Source organism: Calidris pugnax, unplaced genomic scaffold (assembly GCF_001431845.1).
Source record: "Calidris pugnax isolate Ruff unplaced genomic scaffold, ASM143184v1 scaffold18, whole genome shotgun sequence".
NCBI lineage: Eukaryota > Metazoa > Chordata > Aves > Charadriiformes > Scolopacidae > Calidris > Calidris pugnax.
In genome coordinates, this window is record NW_015090812.1 from 11,283,392 (window position 1) to 11,307,686 (window position 24,295).

Here is a 24,295-nt window from a genome sequence, read left to right on the forward strand (position 1 = left end):
GTACGGAGCATTGCCTCATCATCTTAGCATACCAGAATCTGGATGTACTGTTTATACAGCCAAGGAGGCAGGAGCTGTTTAAATCTCACTTTAGAGTAATAGATGTGAAAGTTTTTTTACTGATTCTGAAAAATCAGAATGGATAGGTTATGTTTTCTTATAGAGGAGATGCCACCATTCAGTGAATTATAATAGCTGTTTATTGAATTTAAGCATTCTTGGAACATTGCAGCTGTAAAGCTTCTTGTAAAACAAATAAACATTAGTCATACATTAGGTGCTTCAAAACAGTTCATCTTGTATTTCCAACTGGGAAAAGGAAAGTTATTATGATAGTTACATCTTCATGAGACTGTTTATGACTTGTAGGCTGATCTTCAAATCAAATTTTTAATAAGTGACCCACCGCAGGACTTGAGCATTTTCACATACAATATTTGAAAATGGGCATTTAAACCGATGACTTCTTAGCAAGAAATACGTTTCTTTTTAATGAGCTATTTTTTGCTTATTAAATATGCTGCTGTAAAAATGGAGCAGGGTCCCCACTTAGGTACAAATGAAGAGGCAGGTTTATTGTGGAGTAACTAGTGGTGAGATTTTCTAGTTTCACAAATACCTATATGTGCACACCAAAGCCTGGAGCTGGGCTCGATCCTCTTGTGAACAGGGAGGACCCAGGAGCACACCTTTGTTTTCTGGGCTGCACAACAAAGGCAGAACCAGTGTTAGAGGAAGCTGTTGTGCCCTCTGAGCTGATGGCCACTGTATCTTTGCTTTGCGTTTGCTGCCTTTGTCATACCCCACATGGGTTGCTTGCAGAGCTCTGTTCAGTTATAGGGGATCAAACCGCATATTTAAGTTCTTGATTGACTTCTACACTAACAGCAGAGCACACAGTAACTTGGTTGGTTTCTTACTATTAAAGGTCCTTTTCTGAGTCTCTGCTAGAATGAGAAGGAAGGATACCAGGGAGAGGTACCCCCCGCCAGCTCTGATGTGTTACTGTCTTTTCCATGTTTGTTCTCTCAGAGTAGAGCAAAGTGAGAAGGTGAATTAAGCATTTGAACCCTTCAAGACGATTGCAAAGCAAATAGTGCATGCCCAGCATTTACAAAGGCATGAAGGTTAACAAAGCTGTAGTTGCCCTGTACCATGGGCCATCATCAGCCCTGAGGGTCAGACCCTGTACATGAGGAAAGCCCACCCGCAGCCCCCTGTTTTGAGGAACAGCTCACCTCCTCTGCTTCAGTCTGGCCAGTTCTGCCGTGGGGAGCCAGGGTCCCGTTCCTCTCCTGACACTTGCTGTGCTGTCTCAGGCAAGATGCTCCTTCTGGTTCTCCATCACCCGTCCAGAGCAGGGGCCGACAGCTGCCCCTGTGATGGAAGCGTTGCTTTTTGCTGCACAGGCACCAGGCTCCATCTCGGCTCCTGAAATATTCTCCAGGCGTCTGTGAGACATTAATGACATTATAAGAGGTTTATAGTGGACTCAGCCATGGGCACCCTGCACTCCCCGTGTGAATCAAGGGCAGCTGGATGCTTGCAAAATTCGGCCTCGTGAACAGGTCCTGTTGCTTTTAAGAAATTGCAGGCTCTGCTGTGTATGAACCGCTCCTTCAGAGGGCACATACAGCATATTTGAAGGACTAAGAAGATTAAAACGGGAGATGAAAATAAATGAATAGGCAGCACAGAAAAAGAGAGGGAAGATGAAAAGAAACAGAGGTAGGAAGGAATTTGTAAGGGAAGAAAAATTATGTAGCTGTGGGGGCAGGAGCAGAACATTGTACAGCCCAGAATGTTGCTGTTCCCTGGGAGGTTTCTGCTGAGCTCTTGACATTAGTGCCTGCAAAAAACAAAGGAGGGAGAGAGAAGCCTGATTGCAAGGTTGCAATAATCAAACCATTCATTTCTGTCTTGAAAATGATGAGGAAAAAAGGTAATTCGATGTATTGTGCTGTTTGGAAAAAAAAAAAAAAAAAGCTGATTTTGAAATGAAGGGAAACCTTCAGAAAACATTGCCAGTTAAATAGTGTGGTGAGTGACAAAGGCTGCAGAGCAAGAAAAATTATGTAGCTGTGGGGGCAGGAGCAGAACATTGTACAGCCCAGAATGTTGCTGTTCCCTGGGAGGTTTCTGCTGAGCTCTTGACATTAGTGCCTGCAAAAAACAAAGGAGGGAGAGAGAAGCCTGATTGCAAGGTTGCAATAATCAAACCATTCATTTCTGTCTTGAAAATGATGAGGAAAAAAGGTAATTCGATGTATTGTGCTGTTTGAAAAAAAAAAAAAAAAAAGCTGATTTTGAAATGAAGGGAAACCTTCAGAAAACATTGCCAGTTAAATAGTGTGGTGAGTGACAAAGGCTGCAGAGCTACATACTTGGTATTATAAAGTAACTGTACTTGAAAATAACTTTATAATTGAATAAGGGTACATTAAGAAAATATGATTCAGAACCAATATTATAGTAATTAGATAAAGGAAGCATAAATGAAATAACTGCAGGAAGAGTATTTCCATAGAGATTATAAATGAGATTTTGGTGGAGCAGAAAGGCCTTTAATTGTAATTTAGTGCGCACTACAGAATTATCAGCACCGTGTGTTAGTTCATCATATAAAAGAATATCTGATAATTTCCCCTAATAAGCACATGACAGTTCTTCATATTCTTTCATTACAGCTGATTAGGTATAAAAACAGTATTCTTTTGTTGGACTCTTGTTCAGATCTTTTATGAAAAGGCAAGACACTGTAACCCTGTTTCTATATTACTGTCCTACAGATGTGGTATTTAAAGAGGCCAAAATGGTACTTCAGTCAGTTTTTCTATTTTTATTTCATTGTTTAGCTTTTAAGCTACTTTATTTAAATTCAGTTATTCTCCTATTTATTGCAAACACTAAATTACAGTGTAAGTGCATGTGAGCAAAAAGAAAACTAACCCAGCCTGGATGGGTTCCTGACCTGTGCAAAGCCCGGCCTCGTCAGGCATGGTCTACGTACAACTGCTCCCTCCATTTTGGAATATAAGGTCTTAGGCACCTAAAACAGTGGCCTTGTACAAGCTCCAAAGTCATCTCAGCCTGAACACGTTCCTGAAGTACCTACCCATTCATAGGCTCGGAAACTCTCAAGTGGCAGGAAGGCAAAATTTTTAGGCTTGTCCCTAACTTTGCCTTTCCTAATAATTTTGAGCCCCAAATTATTATTTACTGTTTTGTATTGTTGCAGTGACTGAAGGCCCCCACTGAGCTTGTGACCCAGCTATGACATTGGGACAGATTGCAACACCCCCCCAAGCTTAAGCACAAATTCAGAAAATAAATAACGCCCCATAATTGGAACTAGTGAGATGCTTCAATCATGTTATTTTCCAAATTCTAGCTTAGCCTGAAAGTCTATATGTCAGGGGCAGTAAAAATGTGTTTCAGGAGTTCACACATTACCAGGTGCCCCACAAAGGACAGGGCAAATTAGCTGGGCTCCCCAGCATCCTTCTGGCATTTTTGGTTAAAGAATGTTTAGAAGTTCCTTTTAACGCCCAGCATTGATACTATCACTTTTTTTTTTTTTTTTTTCTCCTTTGCAATAATCTAATTCACCGAGGAAATAGGAAAGCTTGGCACAATCTGACAGGGCTCAAAACATCTCCGTCCTACTGCCCTGTAGGTGACCTATTTGGAACCAGCTTGTTCAGCATCAGCTTGGGACGCTGGAGGGTTGGCTCTTGCCTGCTGAATTCCACAGCAGCGGTTGCTGGCTCTTGCTTCCAGTGGCTGCTGTGGCTGCAGGTCCCTGCTCCCAGGGCTCCTGTGTGTTCCAGTGCCACTGGGTAAAACTGCAGAAGATGGCCTGGCAACTGGGCTCGGGATCTGGGATTCCCAGGCAGCTGCTCTGATGAGAACCTCATGTTCTCTGCTGTGAGTTTTTTGGGAGGGGCGTCACAAAATTTTGCAGGTGTCAGGCAGATGTAGGGGTGGTGGAATGGGGTTAATGTAGGTCCCACATGAGTACAATCTGACACCGCACACAAGCCATCCAAGAGCCTGCACGTGCCTCAGCTTTCGTAAGAAGTAAAGGAGAGCCAGTCACTGTGACAGGCTGTCATCAGGAATCTGAGGCCTTCTGGGGACACAGATGACAAGCTTGAACTTCTTCCTGTGGGACTTTTCTAGCTGAGTGAAGAGCCATGAGGGAGACCTGCTCTCTCCTCCTTTAACAGTATTTGAAAGGAAACCTTTGAGTGAACTTGTTTTCTCTGGAGCAAATACGTGCCTCCAAGAGAGGTGCCTGACTTGCTCCTGTACAGCTCCCTGGAATATGCCTTCATGAGACCTTTAAGACATCCTCCTCACTGGCATTGCCTTGACCCTCCCATTCCAAGACTTTTCCTGGACATAGGGACAGTGCAGGACCTTAGCACAGGACTGGGACTTTCAGTGCATGTGCCAGGCAGCCGGTGAACATTGTGGTACCCGGGTCCTACACACTGAACAGCAACGACCAGCAAATGCTAGAAAGAGGAAACCTTACTGTTGCCATTTTGCAGATAAGAACCTGTGATACAGCAAAATTCAAGCACAGCTTGTAAATCTCTTACATCTGTGAGCAGTTACATGGAGATAGCTCCTATTTTGCATAAGCAGTGCTGGGACCAGTTGTGCTGGGCTCCCTGGCAGCACTGTCATCATGTTCACAGGTCCCACCAGGTGGGGACGGGACTTTGGGCAGGCAGAGGGGTAGCAGCTGGGATGAAGGTTTCCCAGGCTGGCTGAGGGACAGGAGGAGTTGCCAGCAGTCACAGCGAGTGGCTGGGAGCCTCCAGAAACCAAATCATGGAAAGGGTTTGGAGGAAAGATGGTTAGACCAAGCGCTTGAGGCCAGAGCTTGCTGCAGCAGACAGGGAGGCAGCATTTTAAGCAGCTCTCTTCATCCCCTGTGACGCATCCTCCTGAGCACTTAGTGAGTAAGCTCCATTAGGTGATTAGAGATGTGTATAGATTACTAGCAGAAGAATATAAATATAGGACATGAAGTTTCAGTCACTTAAGGTAAACTTACCAAAAGGTCAGCTAAATATTAACATTGCAGTGCCCAAAATTAATTACAGCAAGGGCAGTTTCTGCATAGATTAGTCCACTGACAGAAGACACTAGCAAAATCATTAAAAGATGAATGAGCAAAGTAGTCTTGGTTGCCCAATTTTCATAACCTTTCACAAGAATTAAAAAAAAAAATGCCCAGAAATTGCTGCAGATATCTCAAGAATTATTTGTCAGCCTAGAAACTTAATTATGTTTTTGCTTTCAGGAAGATATCCAACACTTGGCTTAGCACGGGCTGGTTCACAATGACTATCGCATTAGAGCTCTGTGACAGGATAAATGTTTATGGCATGGTGCCACCGGATTTCTGCAGGTAGGATTTATTTTGGAACCATTATTAGCCAACAAGGTTGAACGTTACAGATAAATATCTGAATCTTTTTCTTTTTTTCTCTGTAACATGTCTTCAGTCCTCTTAAAGCAATTAATTAACATGTCCCAAGATCTGATTCTGAAAACAACAAACAGCATTTAATTATGTTACATAAAATATTTAAAAATTTTGTTTGTAGTGTGGGAGAATTAATCCATCTTGTTGGTTTCTTTTAGTCTCTGAATATTTATCAGCCAAAAGTAATGCAATAATTGGCGTGAAATTAATCTAAAAAAAAAAAAGTACTGCTGGAAAATGATACTTTTAATTTGTTATTAAAGTTCCACCCAGTTAATAGAGGACTAGAGTTCTCACAGTGACTAGTTTCTAAATTGAACTTTGTACACAACTCAGATTAAGGTTTTATGTCTGCCACGTGAATCCCAGTCTTCCAGTACACTAGCTTCCTAAATAACCCCCACCAAAACCGCCCCCAAGAATTTGGACCTGCAGGATAGACAATCAGTCCTGTAATCACCCATTTTGGTCCCACAGGGTGTGGGCCCCAAGTGGCAGAAGCAGCACATGAATTCTGTCAGCGCAAGCTGTGGGTTTTATAAAGTAACAGCACGTGTACGTTTTAGGGCTGCGTGGTGCCTCCAGCCATATTCAGGGCTTGGGCCCGAGGTGCTGGGTGAGGTTCCCTACTATGGATCAGTGAGAGAGGGAAACAGTCTTCAGGGCTTCTGGTACTGGACCCAAACCACATGAGCCACGTGATGCAAAGCACTGATCCGGTACAAATTCACACAAATTTGTTTTACATCAGCAATCATTATGCTGACTTAAGTATCACCTCTCCATCCGTTACTACGTCAAGCACTCTGGCCCTTCAGAAACACGTGGTGTGTGCCCACACCTCTCCCTGATGCCACACGCACTGTTTGGTGACCCAGCAACACCCTGAGCTGGCACTGGCACTCTGGAACGGTGACATCAGTGCAACGTTTCATCACCTGTTCGTGAATCCCTGTCACCAAGCAGTACTTGCTTGAATTTTCTGTTGCAAATTCTAGTGATCTCAGTGAAGTCTGGTTCATTGACTAATGCAAGATGCCTTTCAGGGGGGCAAGGGGAGCAGGGCTGCAGTGACAGGTCAGCTCATCTATCAAAGAACAGGACTGCTCTGACTTTTTTCTGAGCCCTGAAAAAGATCATTCGGGAATCTGCATTTGTCCCGGGCACATAAGTAGAAATCCCTGAAGAAATTACGATGTAAAATGTCAACAGTAAATTCCACTTTGTAAGAATTTCTACAAATTATGACAAAACACTGATGATAAATGCTGTGATGTACAGCCAGATTTCATAATGAATTCTCCAAGGAAAATAACAAACTAGATCAGATATTCCAGATAACATAAATACCTTCCACAGCACAGCATTTCAGTTCCCCTGTCGTTTCAGTTGGCCGAGACACACTTCTTCAGTTTCTCTAAGTGGCTGCTCTGTCTTACACCAGAAGTGGCTGTATTCTGTGGGGACATGGAAGTAATTCTTAAATTGGTGATCTAAAAAAGCAGAAGACAGCAATCCACTGTAAAGCAATGCTCAATCCTTACTTTTCAGGCAGAGTCAGATTAGTTTAGATACATATACTTCATTTAAAATAGCCAACTGTTTTTAAGAGAGGCTAAAACTGTCATTGAGAACATATGAAAGGCTTTCGTAGAATTGGTACACTGAAATTAAATGGATATTATATTAAATTATAACACAAGAAAGAACTGTCATCAGTCCTACCATTGATAGATACAATAATGCTCACAGCCTGCATTAAAAAAAAATAAATATCTTAACATAAAGGTACACTTACCAGGTCATAAAAAGAGAAAAGGTCATTTCTTAATCAAAAGAATATGAAGTGTCCTTATTTCAGGTTTACTCTCCTGATGATGAAGGGGAAAACTGCAGTTGCTGTGCCTGAAAGAAGCTATCCATGAAGGTCTATGAAAAGAACCTCTTGCCATAAATACAGTTAACCTTCTTCAGCCACTCATTAAGAAGTTAAACAGTGCTTCCTTTCAAAGGAATAAAACAACAAAATCGAATATCAGAAATACAGAAATTTTCTGTATTTTTAAGCCATATTTCCTGGTTTTCAGTCAGACGAAATACAAACCTACCATTTCAAAAAGAAAAACCAAAAAAACCCCACCCTGCCTCTCCTGTGTGTGTGCGTGAGATGGTGTAGGTACTTTAGTTGCTGTGCAACCAAAAAATCATTAAGATTTAAAAAAAAAATCCCACCACACTATTTCTGTTCAGAGTTAATATCACCAAATTTACAACTTCAGCAGATACCCATTATTTTTTAAGTATTAATTTGTGGAGTAAGTAATGAGCGTGGGTGATCACTGTCATGGAACTAAATTAGTATCACATCTGTAACGTGAAGGACATCTCAAAGGTATCATGAATATCATACTGTTGATTCTGCTGCAAATTATTAGCTTAAGATCATTAACCAAATTGCTTCCCACCCATGCAGGAAAAATAGTCTGCTGAAGGAGTCTGGAGTACAGACTAAAACTGTTAATTGCAACAACATGTTTTAGATTCATTTCTATTTACTTTCACTGGACATTGACTTTTATAGCCGAACTGGGATTGGTGACCCGATTATTATAAATTTCTAGGACTTGGCAGCAAAGCTGTATGTAATATCGAATCCCTTTGCTACAGATTTATGCTGTGCTAAGGGTTAATGGCTTCGCTACTGCTCTCGTGCTGTTAAATACATCTGACTTGCACATTCCAGAGTAAGATGAAAGCGTGTGCTTCCGTGCACGCTGCCAAGATTCTGGGGAGCGTGAGCACCTCTCACTCTTTTCTCACCAGAAAGACAAGCCATCTTGCTGTATTTTTCCCAGTGCCCAGGGCTCCAATCCCACCCTTTGCTGGAGCAAACCAGCACCCCAGATGGGGAGCCTTTCCCTCCCCGAGCTCCCTTTGGCAGCCTGCCCTATGCCCAGAGCTCACTCCTGAACTGGGACGTTGAGGATTTTCCTCTTGCCTCCCTACGATCAGCGCCCAGATTGCGGCAGAGACAGCCCCACCATCCCTGAAGGCGCTGAGATGCTGCTGCTTGTCTTTGTGGCTGCTGAGCAGCATCGGTGGGAAGGACACAGACAAACCTTAACACAGTTTGTGGTAACTCCAACCCCTGTCTGTGGGAGTATGGGCAGCGGTGAGAGGCTGGTTCCTTGCAGGTACCTCTGGGTACTCACACACACCAGGAAAACGCAGGGTGTTTAGTAAGAAGAGCCCTCTTTAGCCCCCCCCCCCTCTTCGTGGGCTTTCTGGAACTCACAGAAACTTAAAGCTTAATTCTGAGCCTTATTTTAACTAACATGAATAATTTTTGCTCCAATTATGGACCCAGATCATTTTCCTCTAAGAATCCTCATTTGACTGCCAGGCCATTTCCCATCTGTGATAATTTGCCTGAAAGTTGGCATTTGAAATCCTTTAATCTATTCCTTTGGGTACAGCTTTTGAATCCAGTGTTTTCTTACCTCCCTCTCTCCACTTTCACTTGCTTTAAATCAAAAGTGTAAAGTAGTAGTTGTCGCTACTTACCTTTCCTGGGGCTTACGAGGTGCTTGATGGAAGAAGGGGTGCTCACAGGATTGTAAACTTTACGGGAGACAGTCCCGCCCCTTTGGTCCATGTGCCCGGATTCCACCTTGTTACCTTCATGACAAAATGCATAAATGTTTGGATAACTGGGCTGGTATGGAGGTGAAGGAAATGGGATCCTGGGAAGAGAAGGCAAGAAATTATCCAGAAATCTTCCTAGTCCTGGCACAGCACCTTGCCCATCACTCAACATATTAATGAAACTGTATTCACCCTTCAGAAATACAAATTATTTTACAAAGCGTGCATGTATAGTTACAGTGGGTTGATTTATAACAGTTCTTCATTTGTAAAGGAAGAGGTTGACCAGAAAGTGATATGGGATGGCCTTGTTTTTCTGCCTTGTTTCTTCTGAGGCAATGACTGTTTGCTGTATTTTCAGCTTTCGCTGTGGGTGGATACCATCTGTGGGAAAATGTGCACTGAAGTGGCAAGCAGTAGCTGAGTGACACTGGGTACAAGCACTTACACGGTTGCTGTGCTGGCAGGCTATTAGGCAGGAAGTACAGTATATATTACAGAGGAACTTTCCTAGATTCCTCCCAGCTGTGATATTAATATGCATGCAAAGTCTGACAAAATACTGATTAATGTCCAGTATCAGTCAGTGATAAAACAGCATCTGTTTTAATGTTAATAAATGAGGTGGCAAGCAATTTCCGTATAGAAATTACTCATGCGTTTCATTTGCTGGTGACACAAGCTAATTGCAGAGTTAGAAGATAACACAGTACAGTTAATTTGGATTATGGTGTAGTCAGTCAAGCCAGAGTTCAAATCCAAACCTTACTAGCGTGCCATCTAGGGGAATCCAGAACTCCCATGAAAGGAGACAGACTTCAGACAAAATGTCCTAGATACCCAACTACCTTTTGGAGTTCCTAAATCCAAAATAGAGCATTTGGAATTCAGCCTCAAAGCCTTAGACAGCTGCAGAGTAGTTTTGGAGAGGTCTAAAACCACCAGCATTTTCACTTTTGCACTGAATTCACCTCCAGTTCAGCCAGTAGGCATGCACAGGAGCCCTGACAACACCCATCAGAGAATGCCTGAACCCAACAGGGTGCCTGGACTGGTGTCAGGAGTGTTTCTGGACTGTTTCTGATGGGATATTGCACAAAACAGAGTAACCAGTTACAGCCTGGAGCTAAGGGCATCCACTTAGGATGGCTCAACGTATCAGCTTCAGAGCCTTTGATACAATGTGGAATCCCTGCCTTCACAAGGGAAACCCATTGCTAAAATACCCACTGGTAACATACTGATAATGTAAGAGATAAAGTGCTTACTGGGAGGTTCAGGCTTCAAAATACTGCTTCAAAGAGGTAAGGGAAGAGTGTAACCCGAGGTAAATAGTAAGTTAGCAGAGCAAGGGGGAAGAAGGAGGACCACAATCAAGCCTTCTCTCCTTCCTCTCTGTGTTGGCTCCACCTGCTCCCTGTACCTGTATACTTTGGGATTTGTGTGGAGGAAAAAAAAAGACCAGCATTCCTGTAGATCCTCTGTGAGAAACCCAATTCCAGTTATCACTATTACCCATTGCTAATTTCAGTCTACAGCAAAGGAATAGGAAGAGACATGCAGCAATTGATTTCTTGGGTTTTGCCCTGACAGTTCATGTTCTGCAAACCCAACTTAGGCCTTCATTATAAGAAGAAGGGGTGGGATGGGGCAGCAGAAGAGGATCCCAACCAAACCCACCCGAAGACGTTGGGGCCAGCAGCCGCGCAGGCTCACTCTGCAGTAATGAGCAATTAACCTAGTTCCCCTCTGGCTGCATTTAGCCCAAGTCTGTTGGAGACACGATTTCAGCTTTCCTAATCCTGCCTTTAAAGCAGTAAATACTCACCAGGCATCATAGGTTCACCCTCGAGAACACAAAGAGTAAAATCCAGGTTCAGCGCAGCAAGGAAGAACCGTCTAAATGGGAGGCAGAGGCCTATTTGTTTAGTAGTTCTTAAGAAAAAATAAATCACATTAAAATGTATCCTGTTAGATTTAGAGTAACCACACAAATGATTCATTTAAGAGATTACAATAAGAGGTCCAATGTATCAAAAAAGTATGTGAAAAATTAATTGAAGATTGAGATCTAATACTTGTAGCTAAAAAAAAAAACCATTAAATTTCTATATGAAGGGTATTTTTTACATTACAAATATGTTTTCTGTAGGTGAGGTATTGAAGGATTTCTTTTCACTCACTTACGTATTCCGGTGAGACTATATACAGTAAATTTAGAATCCATCTTATTCTAGAAATGTAATTTTATTGTTATTCTGGTCTTGTAAGATTGATCACCATGTTGTGTTACCGGGAAGCTAGATTGATTGAATTAAAACGTTAATCTAAAGTACAAATGGAAAGCAGGAGCAATATTATACATTACTACTGCATATACAATATGGATAATGGTAAAATAAGAAAAATTAGAGAACTGCATAGGTGACAGAATTACACAGTAAAAATAATTACCAGGACAAAATACTGACAGATTGTGGATGCATTCAATTGAAAGTGAGCTTAAATATTAGCTCTTCAAAATGAAAATAATCAACTCTATATTAGAGCTGACAGCCCCGAATCTGCATGAGATTTCCTGCTCTGTACGAGGGTCCTGTTCAGCTCAGGCTTTAACACAGAGCAGTTCCAAGGCTTCACTAAATGGTAATATTTGGAACAACTTTTCAGTAGAAGTGGATTATTCTGTTTGGGACAGGTATCTCCCTTTGCATTCACGGCAGAGACAGTTGTATGGGTTCCTGTCAGCCCAAAATACCTGTGCCCAAAGTAAAAACGTAATGGGTACAGTTTGATGTAGAGAATAAAACAAAAGGAGAATGAATCACTCTGGCTTATTATAATACAAGTGTGCCTTTTACAGAATGTAACATCAAAACCTTGAGGTTAGAATTGCTAAAATGAACTTTATCCTAAATATCTAATTGGTCTGTGGCATATCCTGTGTGTCACCACATGAGTAGTGCATCTCCTGCTGGTTAATGCCGATGGGCTCACAAGGTCAGAAGAATACTATGGGTGAATGTTTTAATTTTTAGCTTAGATACATGAAAGTTGCCACTGTAAAATCAAAAAGAACTCATTTGTGCATCAGATGTTTGATTATAAACCCAGCAACAGCACTGTACCCCTGACCTGGCGTGCAGACAGGCTCATTGAAGTGGTGCGCTCAGAACCTCGTGCACCACGCTGGGAATGCTCAGCCGAGCTGATGTGACACAGATAACCACCTCCCCACTAGCTTCCCCTTCCCTTTCTTCCCTCAGTTCAGTAAATACCTCTGCAAGGCTTTTTATAAATCACAATCTAGATATAAATCTCTTAAGCAGTTTGCTTCAAATTTCAGAGAAGTAACACAGCCCTGCAGCGCGCGCTCTCTTGTTTTTGAGCTACTGCTGTCCTCTGTTTAACTGGGAGAAGGGGATTAAAGGAGAGCAACAGAAAGAGCAAAGAAAACACCTTTGCCCCATTCTGATGTATTAAATATGCAAGAAAAATACAGCTACCTAGAAATCTGATTTAACTGTGAGAAAAAGTGGATTTGAGCCCATCAGCTTATTAAAGATAGCATCTTTTCAATCAGTAAAAAAGAACATCTCGGGCTTCCATCTATTTTCTGTCTTCCACAGGGATCCTAATCATCTTTCAGTACCTTATCATTATTACGAACCTTTGGGACCTGACGAATGCACAATGTACATCTCCCACGAGCGGGGCCGGAAGGGCAGCCACCACCGCTTCATCACAGAGAAACGAGTCTTTGAGAACTGGGCACGGACATTCAATATTCACTTTTTCCAACCAGACTGGAAACCAGAACCGCTCACTGTAAAGCACCCTGAGGTTAAACCGGTGGTCTGAGGGACGAATGTGCAGGACTGCAATCACAGTCACCCACTGCGTCAGCCTTCAGGGTGTTGGACCTTCTGGGAGAGCAGGGCAGCCTAGAGGAGAAGGGTAAAACAGGATTTAGCAGCGGTAACTGCAAGAGCAGTCAGGAACATACGCCGAAGGAGCAGAGCGTATGGAGAGCACTGCCTGTCAGACTGCGCATTAACCCAGTATATAGCCTTTTTTTGGCCATCTGACTTCCTGTGTGTGTATGTGATTTGTGAAAAACAACTTGAGTATCATTAACGGATGGTTAATTCATTATGGTTTTTTAAAGTACAATGCCACTGAATTTTCATAGTGAAAACTTACGCTATTTATTTAATGGAGGTTTTTTATGCAACCTAGGCCAGTATTTTTCTAATTCACAGTTACGTGGTTGTCTATCTTTCAAATCCAAAATTAATATTGCTGATGGTTTGAAAGGCCTAGCTTTTTATTTATAAAAGTTGTTTGAAAGATGTGATTCTATATAGCATGTTAATTAATATTTGATCTGGAAATGTTGCATTTCTTTTAAAAATCTTGGGCTCTGTTCCAGCCTAAAGCCTTTAACAGCAAGAACGGTCCCATGTGCAGATCTAGCTAACTTTACATTCTGACATCTCATGTTAATATGAAAACAGTAGTGAAAATTCTGTTTGATATTAATGTGCATTTGCTGCTGTGCTATCAAGCTGCTGTTTTTTAATTAGGGGTGGGAGGAAGGAGGGCAAAGTTTATCCAAAAAAATCACTGTCTCCAGCAGCGTGCTTTTCAGCAAAGAGACCAGGCTGAGGCTGGATGGGCTTGTGTTCTCTTTTCCCTCTTGTAGTCCTGCAAGAGGCTGGGGAGATGCTCTCCTGAGGCACCAGATTACAAACCAGGCAACAACAGCTTGAAACAACATGACCAAATTTCTGAAATGAAGAAGTTACCCTACCAGGTACTACACCACCAGCCATACTGGCCAAAACGATTATTGCACTGCACCTGCAAAAATCTCTGCCTTCCACTGTTCCAAGATCATTGCTGATCTCCGAGATCCTGGATCGCACTGAAGCTGGGATTTAAAAAGAGCTGCACATATGTAGAATTGTCCCCTTGAAGAGAGCAAAGTTACACTTGGCAGTTTTTTCATGAAGGGCACGTGCGTGGTGAGTCCCTGCAAACCAGGGGGATGGACAATGCTAGTGCTGTGTGTGGAACCTCACAGTGGGAATTACTGGGTTACATTTGGCTTGTGAATAAAGAAGATTTCAGTTACGGTATCATTTTTCCCTTTGCCTCACAGATATTAAATCTCTAATGTCTTTGAAGTAATCAGTAGGAGCAATTATTGCATGAAACATTATACCTCAGGTGATGAAAGGTGTCTCTCATTAGGCAAATACTAAAGCTAGAACAAAGATTCGACTTTTAAAACATCTAAATCCAAGAAGCAGAACCTCAGAGGCGATACATAGAACTGGGACCAATCTCACTATCATTTAAACCCACAGCCTTCCTCTTTCCAGACCTGGATAGCAATAGCTGCAGCCGCCCTGCAGATGCCCCGATTCTCTGGGGACAAAGTGAACTGCCCTGTCAGGGGCAAAGCAGTGTTACCCCTTAACGCCGCCTGGACCCCAGCAGCAGGCTCCAAGGGACACGCTGCTTTCTGCAGCCCTCCCCACTATCCAAGAGAAGAAGCTATTTTGCCTTAAGTTTTCTTTTGGTGTTCTTCTGGCACACACCACTCAGCACACAAACAGAATGCAAAGCTCTGCTTGTGACCTGTCTCTTGTCAGCTGGTGTTTAACTCTCCCCCTTCACGGACTGTTTTATTCCTTCCACTTGATTTCACAACATTCTACAAAAAACAGAATGGATTTTGAACTAATGGTAATTTGAACATCCTTTTCAGCATGTGTACTGGGGCATGTATCCAACATATATTGCTCAAATTGATGAACTCTGTCAAATTGATTTACAGATCACTTCTAATGTGACTGCAAAAGATGGTACAGCTCACAGTAGGTCCTCTGATGCCACCATCCTTTTGTTATTTTATTACCGATATCATAATAAAAAAATCTTGTCATTCTAAAATAGAACTCTTAGTTTTTCCGCTAATCAAGGGCTGCCGGATGTGTATGGTAAACGTTTAGTTATTGTTAAAACCAGACATTTTAAAATAGATTGCACTGATCTACTTTTAGTATTCAGCAGAAGCGTGGGGACTTGCCAGACTGCGCTGTGTTCCACCTGCTCGTTTCCTGTCTGTAAGACTGGTCAATACCAAGGAGATCAGATGAAGCGTTAAGAATGTGAAGAAGAAACGTGGGTTAAATTGACATCAGGTCTCCTGAAGCTAAGGATTGTAATTATTCCTTCTTCAATTCCTGTTAATAACAACACTGTGTTCTTGCTACCCATATACACATCCAATCTTTTACGAAAAGCGAACCTAAAACTCATTTTAGTCTCATCAACTTCATGTAGAGTTTCAGCAAGTTCCCCCATCTAATTACAAGAAATACGAAGGAATATTTTCTAAGAGCAAGTCACACCTGTATATAAAAAATTCACTGCAAAAAAGAATTTAATGAAGCCAAGGAGACTGCAAGTTTTAAATAAGATTGATCACACAGATTTATATGGAATATAAATCCAGTGCAAAGAGCACAAATTATAAGAATGCAAAAGAAATGAAAATAATTTTTAAAGTGCTGCAATTTTAATTTACATATTACTGACGTATTTTTCTATAAAAGCACAATTTTTGAACTACACCATATCCTGCTACATTTCAGCCTGACGTAAGGTTTTATAGACCGGTTATAAAACATAGAGATTTATGATAGAAAGTTCTGTCAGAGCAGAGATAAGAGGCACAGACCAGGCACCGCAGCCATTCTCTGGTTTATGCTGTCACCTTACACTCTTCGCTATAATTTCATTGATTCACGATCTTCAGCGTGCATTATTTCACTTATTAAAAACTGTTGCAAAGCAGTGTTTATGGACATCAGCAGTTTTAAGATCTATGTTACCTTTTTTCTGAGCTCCTTGCATACCTTAATGCTTTTATGCTTGGCTTCATCAGAGTAGCTATTTTTCATCTCGAAGAACCAGAGCTCTTACGCCGTGGCATGTGCAACTGGAATTGAGAACGATACAGAAAATATCTCTGCAGCCAAGAACAGAAAAATACAACTCTTGCTTTCTGCTCTTTTGGCACAGTGGCTGGAAGGTGCCCAGCTATCGGCATCACGATACGAAGGAAAACCACAGCGCACTTGGAGAAAACCTTCCATGCAAAGTGGTAAAGCACCTCAGAAAGACAAGTGAATCTTTCCTCCTGGGTAAGGAAGCCGAGGAAAGGAGAGGTTAAGAGACTTACCGAGACCAAGTCACAGCCTTAGCACTGCGTTTTAGAAGAGATTCGGGTCGGCTGACGGCTGCCCCTGGCTCTGGCCAGTAGCACACTCAACGGCAATGCCATGTGTTACGTACATGAACAGATGAACAGGAGCACAAATTGATACAATTCTGCTGGAGGTGCTCACCTGGGTCTTGCCCTGCAGTATTTCTCAGGCAAATTTCATAAGAAACTTATCTGATTTTACCTAAAATAGCTCTAAAGAGACAAGGACAGAATAATCTAAAAATAGCTGGAAAAGCACTGGGGGGTGAGGTGAGAGGGGTTTGAAGAGTAAGGAACAAAGCGTGGTTTGTGCTATCTGGCTGTATTCCCTTCCAGTATGAAGATCAAGGTCAGGCCGGAGCCACCACAGTGGAAAGTTGTGGCTCAACAGCAATGGCTGTGCTGCAGGAGCTTCCTTCCAAAATTTCAGAAATCTATCATGTGCCACAAAAACTCTTCAAAAAATTCTGATAATCACTTCTGACTAGTGAAAGTTGTTTTGTTTGATGCAAGAAGATGCAATTTCTAGTTAAACTAAAAACATAGCTTAGGGATTAAAAACATAAAGAAACAGTTAACCAGTGAAAGAGTACTTTTAACGACAACAAAACATAGTGCAAAAGAGCAGAAAGTACAGAAACCTTACAGGTGTCAACACTTCACCTTTCCTGATCAGTTAATACTGATCACTTTGAGTTTCCAGCTGCCTTCTGCAAAAGCACAACTCGCATATCACAAGTATAAGATTTTATAAGGAGAAATGAGAAGAAAAAAATTTAAGGACAATCTCCTTTAAAAAAACCTAGGAAACATGAAAGGGCAAGAGTCTAAGGTGGCGAGAAATTTCTCCGTACAGAAGCAGAAAAGTATAAAACTCAAAGGATATTTTATAAAACGGCTGTAAAATGGTTCTGCGTATGCTAAATATCGTTAAAACCACTAGATTGTTAAATGTTTTCTACACTGAAAATTACAACAAATCATGAAATGTCAAATGATACCCTTTGACCACCGTGAGGATGGAGTTTCAGTGTCACAGCAGAAGCAAAGATGGTGACTTATCACAGCTGTAGAACTGTAGAACAGGCTCCACAGTAAATGCAGTCGTGTGGAAACAGGTCATCAACCAGCATCTCCTTCCCTTCTGTGGCACCATCCCAGAGGTGCCAGCGAGAGAGCACGCAGCTCTCAAGGCACTGGCACTGCCAGCAGAAAAGGGAGACGTTTCTTCATGTTGGCTGTTGTTGAACACAGACCCAACCAGAGATACTCAGCAGATGATCAACGTACAGTGTCCTTGTTCACTGTGAAGTACTTTGACAAGGAGTTGTCAGAAAGACAGAAAAGACAGGAAACTACATATAGGCAACCCAGACAAACAGATGGAAAACAGTAACAAAGAACAGCACTAGCAGTCACAAAGAAGATGCATTGGCTAAGATGTAACGCAGCTTTTGTATGAAAAGTCATACCTTGCAAATCTATTAGAGTTCTTCAAAGTCCTCTGAAGCACGTGGAAAAGAAGATCCAGGTGATGAATCTGCAACTAGTTTTGCAAGGTGTCTCTTAAAGGATTTCCAAAGAAGCCACAGGATAAAAGAGAAGATCCTTTATGGAACCCAGCTAAACACAGAAATAAGGCTAAGAGGATACACCATCAGCTTAAGGTTGCAAGCAGAATTCCACACAAAAATGTCTCAATTAATTTTTTCTGCTTTTCTGTACTCCTTCCGTAACATCTACTACAGGTCACTCCTAAACATAGGATAGACTGTCTAAATAAACAGATTTTTGAAAAAACTAAAAAACCAATTGTATCCAATGAACATCAACTTGCACACTGAAGCCCAGTTACAGCCTTGCCATACTCACTAGGTGCGAGGCAGCCACAAGGCCTAACAACAGTAACCACATTCTCATTTTATCAAAAGCAACATCAGAGCATCCAGCTCAGATGGAGAGCGAGACTGGACCCTTTTTAACAGCCAAGGAGAGTCATCTTAATAATTTGGTTTCTCAGAACAGGTTTATCTCCTTCAGGAGATGCCCAGTGATATTTAAATCTGTCAGCTTCTTTACACAACCCAGACAACTGTTAAGATAACATCAGTAGCTTTTGGGACACGAGGTCCTTGCTGAAGTACAGGGAAGATAAAGGCAATAACACATACTTAGTGAGATATAAGGTTTTAGGACTTTGCTGACTTCACTTTCGCTCCCAGATCAGTTGGAGCCTGTTAGTTCAGATCCAAACACACAGCGTGATGTGAGTCTGCCAGTAGCAAAATGAAGGAAATTCTGAAGGGAACCATTAAGTGTGGATGAGTTTAAGGCAAGAGCTTAGGTTAGGTTTATGTTTTAACAAAAATGGCAAAAGCAGTGAACAGATTTATAACCTATGAGGATATGCTTCCCCCCACTGCATCCTTGCTGTAACCGAGCTGCACACAAGGCCAAAACTGAAAGAGGTTATTGGCGTTCAGTGGGACTGTTCATTTGTGTTGGACAAAATTGGAACATTTCCCAGTGCAGCATTATATTTTTATTTTATTTAATAAGGCTACACATCTGTAGACAAGCATTAGATGAAACACTAAAAAGCTAGTCCTGGTCAGTCTATTGCAAATGACACGGGAGGCAAGGAGCAGCTCTACAGAAATGAGCAGCAAAAGCAAGCGCAGAAAACCTACACACACACAAAAAAAACCCTAAAGATGGGGACTACTGCAGAGAAAGGTACATAAAAGAACTGTACAAAATACAAACATACATTGCAATGACATGCTGATGGCCCTATTTGCCACTCCACTTGCATTAAAAGACCAAGGGGACCCTAAAATCATGACAATTTGAGCCGTAATACCTTGAGCTACAAATTTAACCTGGACAGGAAAACCAGTAAGGAAAAAGTAACTTAACAAAAACCAAACAGCAGTATCTTCACTGGTGAACACCAAAGCATTTGACAAAGGAATTAAGTACCATTAGATGGGAACTGGACATAAAGGACAGAGCCTAAACTTAAAATGCCTACTACATGCAAACTCTGGCCAGTGGGCCTAGCCAAGCATTTCATATATGACAGCATTATATAAATATATATAATATATTTAATAAGTCATATAAATAAGTAACTTTGACATAGGGACTACTATGACATGCCACCAATCTTGCAAGCAAACCACAGCCCAGTTGCCAGGAAGGAAGGAAGGAAGGAAAATCTAAATCTAAAATTTGCATGGGGAAGAAGACACTGCACAATCAACCATCAATAGATTTACATTTTCATAAACTTTGAAATCTTAAGCACTATCAATTTAATCACTAAATCAGGCAGGAATCCTCATTAAGAGAGAGAAGGTAACTCATTTTAAAGAACTTGCAAGTGAAATTACTGCAATGAAATGCTGATTTCAGAGTATGTTATGCAGCATATACAAGTTTTCATCCTAAAACACCAACACTTTCAAGATGCATTTCCCTACAGCATATTATTTTTAAAAGTTCATGGAAAAAGGGAAAGCAGAAATAATAGTAGAGCGCACACAGTAGAGGATATTATCTTCCTTCAGAAAAAAAATTCGCTATTGTGTTTTGGTTTCGTTTTAAATTTGCCTTTCACCACTTAAAAAAATGCAAGAACTGTTATGCTCGTGACAGTACAGAAGTGCTGAGGTGGTGGTTGAGAAGACTTTGTCATTATATACACTATTTTCTGTAGTTAATAACTTTATGGATAGATTAGTCTCTTGGGTTAAATATTTTATGCGTGTCCTCGGTCCAAAGGTAAGTTAGTCAGAAAGCATGACAAGATTCTACCAGGTCACGCACAGCAGGAGGATCTGTACACAGGGATCCCGAGTTTTCTGACACCCCCAGTCTTTGTCCCCAAACTCTACCATATACAGAGGCTGTCATCTCTCCAAACGATGGAGATTCTGTGAAATACACCATTCCCACTTTGTGAATTGCCTTCCACTTACCTATTTTTATCAAGTCCCAATAATCCTGAATTTGTAGAAGCTTCTCAGTTCACAACACAACGAAGTACTGGATCAAATCTAACTATTTATCAGCAACTGGCAGCATCTCATTTCCCCATCTATACTGAAGGGGTAATTAGCATGCGTTTTGGAAGTCTTCAGACTGGAAACATCTTTTTGTTCTTTCCTTCTAAGTATCCATCAGAAAGGAGAAAGAAGCAGCTCTCAAGCTTCAAAAAAAACCCTCAAATGACAGGCTGCTGGTATCAGGATTGCCAGGGCTGCAGACTTTGCCTGACTTAGTGGGCCAGTCAGTCCTTCAAATCTCTCATACGTGCTGAGGAGTAAGCACACCACTTCCCTGTCCTCATCACTTTGCAAATCCTCTCCACCCATGATAAATTCACAGTTCAATCTGGTCTTTGCTCCTTCATACATCACTGATTTCGTACTGTGTGCGACTCGGCCCTGCTTTAGCACACAGTGATGCCCATCTGAAGGCACCTTAGACCACAAGATCCATTCACTTCCAGTACGTTTCGTGGAGGTGGTACCAGAAAATGGAAATCCCCAACTGCTGAAACAAGAGATGGAAACAGGCTCCGTTTGCAGGCACCCAGGAATCAGAACCAGACCACATTTGATTTTCTGTAATCGGTAATGGAGACCAGCTTTTAGCAGCAAAAAACAACTGACAAAAAAAAAAGTCCACACTCTAGAAGAGATACACTGGTGCTAATGATATTTGTAAAGATACTTTTGAACCATCTACGACCTTTGCTTACGCTACAATAACAGCATTTCATGGTGATAGTCACATAAGTATAAAAAGATTTAGCTGGCACAGCCCAATGAAACACTGATTGTCTCATCACTGCTCAGGCTTCTTTCTCCACTGATTTTTGTGGCAATCTCGCTTTTCAGTCTGTTACAGAAGTGTAGCTTAGAGTCATACATTTGTGTAAATGTTTGGGCATGGTCATACAAAACTGCGTTCTCAAATACACACAGCATTTCATAGACAGTTCAGAAATCAAATGAAGTGGAGAGACAAGAGAGAAGGTGTGTGCGAGTATAACCCTGCTGTTAACGTCTCATTTCTTCAGTTCTGTAACTGTTACGTGTTTCAATGTGTGATCCCCAAAGAGAGTTGGAAAACTGAAATGAAAACAACTTACATTTCTATCGTCTACAAGCATTCTAAACAATATCTCTGACACCCATTGCCAGACCTGTCAGTGCAGCTACACATTACAGGGTGCAGATGTGAGCGAACACAGTCTTGCAGGCACGGGCAGGCTTGGCTCACAGACCTACCCAACTCATAAAACACTGACATTTAATTCTGCTCTAGAAGCCTCTCTGCAAAGAAACATCAAGAAACTGCCATCTGGCTTGTTTTCTGGATTCCATGAAAAAGATAATCTGTGCACAACGGAGGAAGCATCTCTACTGCACAAGCACGTTGTTTGGCATGAAAAACACAAAGAGTTTGTGAGCGAGAACGACCTGGCTGGTTCCCAGAGCCCAGATCCCAACCGGAGTTTGAAGGGCTCTCAAGGAAAATGAAAAGATGACTAGCTTTAAATAAATAAATATACAAAACACATTTACAGACCGTTCTGTGGCATTTCTATACTTGCTTTCAGACTATAACTATTCAATAAATAAAAGTTACCACAGTATAGAAAATAGTCTCACAAGTGCAGCATGGGCAATTTTATGGTGACTCTGAGAACCATCTATTTCAACTCCTCACTTTGCGTGTATCAAAATGTTAGAAATGCCCAAAGCATAGTTTGCTGCGTTCCAGTCACATTGTTGTTCTCACTTCAATTTAATCAGCTTTGCAGGCACACCTACTGAGTACTTCTATTCATAAATTGCATTTTAATAACCCACCTAATTGCCTCCTTTCCCCCAAGCAGATAAGCTTTTAAAAACACAGCATCTCTGGTATCTTCTGCCACTTGCAAAATTCAGCTGAGTTCTGTAGATGCTTCTATCTATCACTTCCTGCAAAAGCTGGCTGAAAGAGGGAAAGAGAAAAATTGAATAAGGCCTGAGGAGTCTCCATAAGTGTAACTGCAAGTGAAGCAGGGCACAAAGCTGTATCAGCTTCACTTTAGCCACTTCTTGAAGTGTGACAAACCTTCTCTATAAAATAAATATTTGATTAAAAATATTCCTTACAATTGAAAAACAGTATCAAAGACTGGACTAAAAAATGAAAACTAAGCAAATCCTCGAAGAGATTCTGTAGAATTTGTTTCTATACCATGTCTACACATTTCTATAGTGTCTCTCTGTATTTCTATACAGTCTGTCTTCAACAGATCTTACTTGATTGTTGCCTTAGAAATAGCTGGGGAGGGGGGATTTTTTTCATTTTAAGAAGTCATTGCTTATGAAGGATGTTATTCAAAAAAAACGCCCGAAATCTCACCAAACTGTGAAGAGATCCTAGATCCAGCAATCGGAACACTGCTCAGACCCATTCAACTCCTCCCTCTCTGAGGGAGGCACTTCCAGCAAACAGCACTTTCATCTTCCACGTGAAGTTGCTGGAGCAAACCGGGAAGAAATCTCTAGTATTATCTGTCAGAGAATATCAGTTTACAGAACTATAAGGACAGTAGTGTAGGAATGCTTTTGTTTTAAATAAAGATTAATTCCTATAGCTTGGCATACGCTACTGAAAACAATTCCTGCTGTCACCAAAAAGTGCAACCAAGTTCTCAGTACCAGAATTTTCCAGTGAGGCAGAGGTGTAGCAGGCAAGCGCTGGCCTCATTCTGTTGGCAACTGTTGGATTATTTTGTACCTTTATCCTCTCCAAGCTTAGAAGATGTATGGAGGAAAAAACAACAACATAAGGTTTTAACACTCAGAAGATGTACTACACTGCTGCTTTAATTGTTCTCTGGCATCAGCCCTGAGAAACAGCTGGGAGCCCCAATGGCTGCCTTCTCTGGAGCCCTCCCATCACTGCACACAGCGCGCTCTGACAAGCTGGCTACCCCTCACCCCAGGCTGCGATGCCACTATCAGTCTGAAAGAGAAGAAAAAAGGGTGTCAATAATCAGATTTGTACGTCCTGTGCCATATGAAAATGGTCAATATCATAATTCTAAGAAAAATATATTGGCTCTGATATTACATGTGATTACAAATAATTCCTAGTAACTTCTAGAGATACATATCTAGCATTTACACCGTGTGTGCATTGTGTAAGCTTTATTATGATAAGCTAGAGAACAAGCTTCCAAAAGCATACTGCAAAAGCTTCTCCTTGCTGACAGATTTATGTCTGTCTATACATGCATAAATTTGCTCTTCTATTCACCGATACCAGTATCTCACACCCTGTTAACATCATACATGAATCAGTACATGTCGAAGAACAACAAATCAATACGCCAAAACAGAATTTACAAAACCTAGGTGATAAAGCTCATTTTCCAAGGGCTCAGAAACTCCAGAACAGTAGTACAGTACAATTTATAACATTTTTCATCCAATTACCAGAGTCTGTGCAAAAATCCAGTGCACTGAAATTTCTGAAAGCATCCAACTCCACATTGTATGGAGTGAAAATACACCACTTCTGAAGGGGTCCTAATGGACACGGTGAAGTCTTAGTTTCACTTTTTTTGAAGTAGATTCAGTGAGGTCATCATAAATTTTTGGTTTACTTTCACCAGCTCATAGAGTCCTAGACTCAAAACTGCCTAAGGTTAAAGGACAGATCTAAGGGTTGTATTTAACAGGGAAGAAAAAAGAATAAGGGGAAAAAAAATCCAGATATTCTAGACTATTTTGGGGGGGGGGGGGGACTTTTAAAACGTAATGCCAAAGTCTGAAAAGGGGCTTAAGTTTTTAATC

The 24,295-nt window shown here is 41.4% G+C and overlaps 1 protein-coding gene and 1 long non-coding RNA gene across 2 annotated transcripts in view; one reads left to right on the top strand and one right to left on the bottom strand.

The window, feature by feature from the left end:
* The window catches only part of LOC106886398 (alpha-N-acetylgalactosaminide alpha-2,6-sialyltransferase 5-like), a 73,222-nt gene extending 58,933 nt beyond the window's left edge, over nt 1-14,289 (top strand). The window contains exons 3-4 of the mRNA XM_014939321.1: nt 5,318-5,425; nt 12,778-14,289. Of these exons, the coding sequence (XP_014794807.1) occupies nt 5,318-5,425; nt 12,778-13,009 (340 nt within the window). The 3' untranslated portion in view covers nt 13,010-14,289. The remainder of the gene's footprint in view (nt 1-5,317; nt 5,426-12,777) is intronic.
* LOC106886399 lies at nt 86-9,213 on the bottom strand. The gene is made up of 4 exons (XR_001411648.1): nt 9,068-9,213; nt 7,302-7,506; nt 6,854-6,960; nt 86-1,451 (listed from the first exon to the last, which is right to left on the bottom strand). It is a non-coding gene; the product is annotated as an uncharacterized LOC106886399 (long non-coding RNA).
* Nucleotides 14,290-24,295: the final 10,006 nt, after the last annotated feature.